At 39.1% G+C, this 8,463-nt stretch overlaps 2 protein-coding genes across 3 annotated transcripts in view; one reads left to right on the top strand and one right to left on the bottom strand.

Moving 5' to 3' along the window:
- Positions 1-6,894, bottom strand: part of fyb1b (FYN binding protein 1 b) — a 19,556-nt gene extending 12,662 nt beyond the window's left edge. For both annotated transcript variants that reach the window (XM_080420433.1, XM_080420434.1), the window contains exons 1-2: positions 6,761-6,894; positions 2,581-3,604 (exon numbers count right to left, since the gene is read on the bottom strand). In XM_080420433.1, the coding sequence (XP_080276559.1) occupies positions 2,581-3,604; positions 6,761-6,763 (1,027 nt within the window). In that variant the 5' untranslated portion in view covers positions 6,764-6,894. The remainder of the gene's footprint in view (positions 1-2,580; positions 3,605-6,760) is intronic.
- Positions 1-8,463, top strand: part of LOC308078664 (ATP synthase subunit e, mitochondrial-like) — a 245,969-nt gene that overhangs the window by 212,835 nt on the left and 24,671 nt on the right. The window lies entirely within an intron of this gene.

The following is an 8,463-nucleotide window of genomic DNA, read 5'->3' as shown; positions in this document are numbered from 1 at the left end:
GTCCCTCGCTGTTTTAACAGATCTGAGACTAAAATAACGACTAAAGTGTCATTCTAACGACAAAAAGAAGAGGAAATCGTTTTTTTAATTTACATCTATATATAAATATATATATAAATAAATAAATATAAAAAATATATATTATAATGTTAATAATAATAATAAACTAGAAAATGTGCTCCTCGGAGCACAAGTCTCCGCCAGTACTGTTCCTGATTAATCCTGTCTTACCTATTTATATTACATATTGTCACGTGTCACTTGACCAATGTTAGCTTGGCTTATGGAAGCTCACTTAAAAAAAAAACGCACGGACGGGTGATTTGGACTAGAAGATACTGTTCCAATCAAGACTGATTGATCCTGTCTTACCTCGCTTCAAAAACGTAAACGGCTTTTTGAAGTGACACACCTATTTATAGAATTGTATTTCGTCATGCATCCCTCTAGCCAATCAAAGGCATTGGTGTCAACATATTAACACGTATTAAGACTTCGGCCTTGTTGTGGGATCAATTCAACTCTAGTCCTCTTCTGTGTTACTGTTGTAGATGAGTATGCTTTCTTAGCTTTGGCCTTCTGCACCTTTGCTTGACCAATGTTAGGTGTTCTCAGAGGGACACACACACGCACGGACGGGTGATTTGGACTAGAAGATACTGTTCCAATCAAGACTGATTGATCCTGTCTTACCTCGCTTCTAAAACGTAAACGGCTTTTTGAAGTGACACACCTATGTGTGGCACATCCACGTGTGGAAGTCCTCTTCTACGTTACAATTGTAGATGAGTATGCTTTCTTAGCTTTGGCCTTCTGCGCCTTTGCTTGACCAATGTTAGGTGTTCTCAGAGGGAAACACACACGCACAGACGGGTGACTTGGACTTACTGAAGGTACTGTTCCAATCAAGTCTGATTGATCCTGTTTTACCTCACTTCAAAAAGTAGGGGCTTTTTGAAGTGACACACCTATTTATAGAATTTTATTTCGTCACGCGTCCCTCTAGCCAATCAGAGGCATTGGTGTCAACATATTGACACGTGTCACGTGGAGCTTGCCCAATGTTAGCTTGGCTAACAATGTTTGCTCACACAAAGCGAAAACATATTCTCCACCTTCGGCGGAGACAATAAATACAAATATAAATATATATATTAGCCTACTTTTTACTGTCTATGATATTAGCATTAAGACCCTTATTAACCCTCAATGGTTCATTTCTGAAAAAGGAGGTTATTGTAAAAAGATTTATTGGTTCCAACATGTTTGTTTACAATGAAGAGTGGACGGCGCTGGTGCCTTTTGGACCCGGACATGACGTCGGACTACAAAATGACGTCAGATTTAAGAACCGAATAGGACTGTTCCAGGAGCGAGGATGTTCTGTATGTCTTTGGACGTTCAGCCTCAGCCTACAATGGAGAGCTGTACCTTCAGTTGGCTTAAGTGTGGGCCTAACCTTGAATGATCAGTGGAAATTCAAACCACAGACCTTTTCCTGGAAGAATGTTGGGAAGGTGTTCAAGGATCTTAGGGTGTTGCTTAGTAGGAGTCTGAGAGATTGCATTATCGTCTTTAGAAGATGCATACATAATCATATACGTATCAGATCGTTCCCCTGTACATCTTAGTACTTAGACTTACGCCCTAGTCTGAAGACCTTATGCAAGCTAGTTATTCAGTATACGGTATGGAGTGTCCAGTATCCAGTCTATGACATCTGTCTTCTGACTATGACGTATCTATGACATATGACTCCATATTTGGGCATGTTTTCAGCCCAACCCAACAACCATTGACTTCATTTTTGTTAAATAAATAAATATTTCAAAAGATATAAAACATAAATTATGTGAAAGGAATCGCATGGAGTCACTTCCTTGTGTGTGCACTAGTCATTTGGAGCTGATCAGTCCAGTGGTTTGCGAGATAGCCTTGTTATCCGCTCATTAAGAGAGTGACTGTAGTGTTGATATGATTTATCATTAGCCAAGTAGCTTGCTGCTATCATCTCCCAGATACACAAGGAGCTGGACAAACACAGGATACTCACTTACTTTTCCCTGTTCATAGATTCCCATTAGTTTCAGATCACCAGTAGGCTAATCTATGTATGAACATTTATTTTGTGACTAGATGAAGACAGTAGATTTTGGATAGCTTTTGGAGATAAAAATGTAATTGGAAACATGAATAGTGAGTTTCAGCAACTGCAGCCCCAATCTCAATATAGTGACATTCTAAACACAGTTTTATTTGACTGGTTGTATTTATTTGACATTTATGCTAGCATAAATGCAGTGTTCGTGCCATCCATAAATAATACTGTTTCTTCTCAGTTTTATTGCCAAAACCATAAAAATAAATTGCACATCCCAAATGTGTCACATCTAGGCTACATATTCAAAAGGCTTTGAGCTGGTTCTCATTGATAAGGAGGACATTTGCAACAACATTCAGGAGAAACTAAGGTTACTAAGGAAACTAAGGTTGAACCCATAAAATATAAATGTTAATGTAAATGTTTAGATGATAATTTTGATGATAATTATGTTTGTATTTGGTCAAAAACCAACTCACCCTCATTGGAGACATCAGTGCCTCCTCTCAAGCCCTCTAGGTTGACTCTTGGAGGTCTGTTGGGCTTGGCTGGGGCAGGGCCCAGGGCTAAACTGTTGGGTAAGGGGTTTCGTTTAGGGGTCAAAGAGGCATCCTCACTAATGTTGTTGGTCTCAGTGGAAGAGGCAGCCATCTTTCTTATAAAACTAGGTTTCTTCGAAGCTGGAGGCCTGTCAGGTGGGGTGGAGTTGCTACCACTAAGGGGCAGTTTGTTGACCGCACCACCTTTCAAGTCATCATCTGATGGGTCCGCCGGCTTCTCTCTCTCCTTGTTGAAAATACTCTGGGTAGTCCTGAAGTTGGAGATGTTAGGAGTAGAGTCTGGCTTATGGAACGTTTTGTTTGTGGAGTCCATATTAACTCCTCCCACATCTTCATTTTTTAGACATAACTTTGACACTGAGCTGGTTGGTTTAAGTTGGAATGGTGGTACCTTTGGCGGGGCGGGGCTGGAAGTGGACAATGAACCCCCACTGTCCTCTTTCACCCAGGGGGGCTTGACATTGGAGAGTGACCCCGGAGGTGGCTTGGGAAAGGCAGGCTTGGACCCAGGCAGGGTGGAGCTCAAGGAGGGCTTGTGGAGCGGAGGCTTGGGCATTGGAACTTTAACCTCAGCATCCTGCGAGAGAGGTGGCTTGAAGGGAAACGCTTTATTCGCAAACAAAGGTTTAATGTTGCTGTTGGAGTCCTCTTGGGTGTTTGCAAACATGCTAGCCAGGGCTTTGGTCTTGGGAGTCTCTCGTACCCCTGGAGCACTTTTTGTGGATTGATTGGTGCTTTTAAGAAAAGTTGGTTTAGGAGGAATTGTACTGCTTGAGAGGCTCTCTAAGACAGGTTTCTTGGGTTGCGGTGGTGGGCCAGAGGACACAGTAGGATGCAGGGCTGTTTTTAAGCGTCCTGGAGATGGGGAAGGCGTCTCTTCAGTGCTGTTAGCACCACCAGTCTGAAAGCGAGCCATCATGGCCTTTACATCTGATTTGTTTTCCTGGAGGGAAGAGAAACAACCAGAATTCAGAATTCATCTAATTCAGAATCTGATTAAATATATCGTTGCTCCCTGGTGGAAACCTTGTACAGTATATATACTGCACAATATAAACATGTTGCCATACATATTTCTGTTATTTATACAATATCTGATATCTCAGATCAGTATGTGCTTACCTGGCTGAATTAAAGAGCTCCTGTTGTGCAAAGCCTCGTAACTGCACTAAACAGGAAGTTTGGACAATGGGCAACACTCCTATCAATGAACGTATGAAAACTGATATTTTTAATGCCACATAAAGCCTTAAGCGAAGTTAAGAAATAACTTAGATGAGTGTAGCCTCCTATAGCTGTCAGAAACTACAACCAATGAGACAAAAACATCTTTTCCCCAGCCTAGACATGCCTGGTCTGCTCAAACAGCATTTAAATTAATGGGTTGTGTATAGTCACATTTGGTAAAGCTTCTTTATTAGAGGGATATTTGACTTCAAACATGTATGGGACAATTTTAACATCTACTCTGGCTTTTGTGAGGACTCCAGACAGTTTGTAAGTTGCTTCAGTTGCTGATTCAGTATTTAGATATTTGATATTCATTTTATCAGACACGCCCCCTTCCTATACAAACCCATTGTAACTTCAAACTCCATTTTAACCAGATTCATCGAAAACACCTATCCTTGGTTCTGGTGGCTGTTCTAATACAGTTTTTTTTTCCCATTTTATTTTATTCTATTTTCAATTCCCCAAAAATATATACAAAATAAATATCTGGGGTGCTCAGAAAAGCCAGAGTAGACATTCAAATGACCCCAAACATGTTTGAAAATGAAATATCCCTGCTAGCATTTAAGCAAATTGTCTTTATAAATGTCTTCATAAATGTGAGAGAAACAAAGCCAGGATATAGTTTCTCCAATGAAAGTAGAAATTAAGATATAGACTACTCAGAATTGTTGCTGTGGCAGTAATAAAATACATCACTATGAATGGGAAAAGTAACAGTTGCAAGTACTACAAAAGTAGAACAATAAGAAGACCAGCTGATGTCAACTGTATCCATGTATCTTTGTTGCAGGCAAATCTTGCATGCATTTTGTTTTCATGCAAATTCCCCAGCCTACAATCAGTCAACACAAGGTGTTTTTGTCTAGTTGTTATTAGTAGGTGGGGGACACAGGTGAGAGTGGATCATTGCATGTACTGTAGTGGACAAAGCATGCATTTTTTTGAAAATAAGCTAATGAACAAAACAAAACATTGATATCCCCTTAAAGTGGGCTTAATTGGTTAATTCATAATGTACCTTTTCCCTTCCTAGAAATGTAGTGAGTCAAAAGTACAATAATTGTCTTTGAAATGCAGTGAAAGTATCCAAAAATACAAGTAAAGTGCTGATACTAAATGTTTTTACTTAAGTACAGTACTAAAGTAAATGTATTTTGTTACTGTCCACCACTGCTACTGTAGCAGAGTCTTCATCCTGAGATGTGCAAATACAGTACTCTCATTAGCTCTTTGAGTGAGTTCCATACGGTAGACAGGCTAGTTACGAGACCTGCCACACCCGTTTAATGAGGCTGGTTTGAATGAAGTCAGACACACGGTAACAATCCCACAGGAGGAAGTAGAGATAACAGGAAAAGAAAAGTACACCTGGCCTGTGCCATTGCTGCAATTACAACAAAGCACAATAATGGAAAAGAAAACTGTACTTCAACAAGGGAAGCCGCCACAGCGGAAAAACAACACGCTTTCAACTCACAGATTAAATATATATTTTTTAAATTAGCATCCAGCATCTATCTACATTATTATGACCTTCTTGAACTTCTTTTTCAATCAACATTTGAGTGTGTCTGTTTGTCTTTCCCCAATTTAGTTGTTGCCAATGGCCCCATGTGTTTAGTCCCTGTCACTGCCAACCCCTACTTGTTAGTCAATGGAAAGGAAAAAGATGAAAGCTTATTTGATAAACATCTTCCTCAACTGATGTAACCTCAAATGACCCAAGGCAAGCCGAAGAAAGACTAAACAACTGTAAATATCCTACAGTACAATGTAAAGTCCAGTGGATAAAAATGTACCAATAAGAGTTAATTTAAACTCACTTGTGTTCGGCTTCTTGAAAACATTTTTGAATAGTTCTACTTTCATGCAAAACGAAATACTGGGAAAAAACAGTGAGCATTGGGTATGATTATTTGTAGATAGTTCTCTTAATGTAAAACCTAAGAGGAAAGGTAGGCCTACACATATTTAGGCTAATAGCTTGCCAACCAAGAATAAACCTTATAGGTTATTATTAGCTATTTAACCTGACATGCATATAGTTTACAGAGAAACTTAGTTTCTTTGTCCCAGCGTGAAAGCAGATAACATTGTCTTGTACTGGTGGTGGCCTTTGAGCAGTTAGAAGATTCCTATCCTAGTTTAGTAACACAGTAGTGTCCATAACAGTGTATTAAGATATATATATTAAGATATATTAAGATTTCTATGTGCTATCCAGACCAAATGACAATGACTCCACACAATCAAGGCAAGCCTGGTGTGGAGAAGGACCTCTTCTGGTTTGACGTCTGGGGCAATACCAAAGAGGAACCTTGATTTGTATATTTCCAATGTGATGAAAAAGTGGATGCGGCAGATAACTATTGCACAATGTAGCTGACACAACAACTAAACAGCCACTGCTGTCACTTCTCTAATCTCTAATACTGGAATTTTAGATTCTAAAATCACATGTAACATTAGTGACAAATTATCTGTTCCAAATTAGCTTGCAAGTCAGTAGCCTGAATATACTGTAATTATTAACACAATACAAATACTGCATAAAAGATTACAAGGATTATGAAATAGCCTGTCTTTTCTATATTATTACCATATAAAAAATTACTTCCCCAAACATGTGTGAACAGTACAAACAGTACAAAAACAAGCTGCTGTTAAAATAGTTACAGGTTATTTATTGTGCAACTACATATCAAATATATCCTATTCAGATCTTCTATTGGAATCTGATTTTGAGTGGTGAACACTAAAATCATGCTTCACCATATTCCACAATATGAGCTTTCATCCCCTACAGTTATAACTCATTACAGTTATAATTGTAGCTGCCTATACCATAATGTAGGCTACTCACCATTATTGAAGGTTGATGGCTCTATGAGGAGATAGCAGATGTTTTGTCAGTGAGCTGCTCTCATATAGAGAGAAGCTGTGAATGAGAATGTGGCAAAAAGGAGCGTGACAAAGCAAACGATTTGTATGTGTTCTGCACAGCCACTGTGTCATTCTGTAACCAACTACTTCCCTTCTCAGTGCTGTGTACATTTGTGTGCATGTGGTGTGCATGTGTGTGTGTGTGTGTGTGTGTGTGTGTGTGTGTGTGTGTGTGTGTGTGTGTGTGTGTGTGTGTGTGTGTGTGTGTGTGTGTGTGTGTGTGTGTGTGTGTGTGTGTGTTTGCTATCCATGGCTTCTTTTATCTCTAGGTTACCATCTCATTGATTTGCATATTCCCAGCAAACTCCCTGCAATTTCCAGACCGTGATGCAGGCAGGCAGGCAGGCACACACACACACACACACACACACACACACACACACACACACACACACACACACACACACACACACACACACACACACACACACACACACACACACACACACACACACACACACACACACACACACACACAGCCCACTAAATACAATTAAAGCAGTGAGTAAAGACAATAAGAAACTACAGTAATATCTGATTTATACTTTGTGTTGTAAGCTTAGATTGGGCATTTTTGGCATGTGTATAGAGTAGCAATGAATTAAGCATTAGTTCTGAAGGCATCACAAAAAAACTGCTTGAAATAAACAAAATAAATAGTCCAGGCCTAGAGTAGTGTGACCTGCACGGATAGGCGCACAGAAAATAGTCAGCGATTTGAAGAAGAGAAAAGAAACTGGAAGAATAAGAGAGGGGTTTCCATGAATTATTTTGATGAAAATAGAACTCTTCTCTTTCACTTCCGTGTGCTGCACATATCTGCCAAGCTGCAAGCAGAGTTCACAGACTGCAAACACATGTTCTTTAAAAAGCCTGGTCGTTTGGAGCCTCTGGCATTTCTCCTCATCTTCTTTCACAGCAATATCCATGGTATTAATTTGACCAATTGTGACTCCGAAGAGTGTACAAATATAACCAAGTCAATTTGGTTCCATTTGTACACTCTCCGAACATTAAGGATTTTACAGGGTTCCTTCCCCTCTTCCTCATGCAGCTGTGTAGTCAAGAGCCAATTTAACTTGTGTAAAAAATAGACCTTTACCGCACATATTTGCAGTTGTAATCAGGTAAAACATCCTCCATTGCATTACTAACAGCCAGGTCTGCCCATAAGAATGTAGAACTAGCTATAAAGTGAGAGATTTGTGGCATCACAAACCTTTGAATAATACATATTGTAGTGTAGAAGATCATGTTTTATGTTCAGATATAGTCTATTAAGTTAAACAATATGAGTTTGATTCTTCAGACAACGAGCTAAATAATCTACAGCTTGTAGTAATTTCATTAATTCAATCACATACTTTGTACGTATTTTCATTCATTCTTAGATAGAATATATATATATATATAAATATATATATATATATTCATTCATTCATTCATTCACATACTATTGATAGATTGTACATATATTAATTCATTTATTCACACACTGTTGATAGATATATAGTCATTCATTCATTCAATTATTCATTCATTGTCTCCGCCAGACAGAAGGCGTGTCCGAGACTATGTTTTCGCCCCTGTCCGTCCGTGTGTCAGTCCGTGTGTCCGTCCGAC

The sequence above is a fragment of the Gymnoscopelus braueri genome (assembly GCF_963280865.1).
Source record: "Gymnoscopelus braueri genome assembly, chromosome: 22".
In the NCBI taxonomy this organism is placed as follows: domain Eukaryota; kingdom Metazoa; phylum Chordata; class Actinopteri; order Myctophiformes; family Myctophidae; genus Gymnoscopelus; species Gymnoscopelus braueri.
Note: the sequence above shows the minus strand (reverse complement) of the source record. Positions and strands in the feature narration are given on the sequence as shown.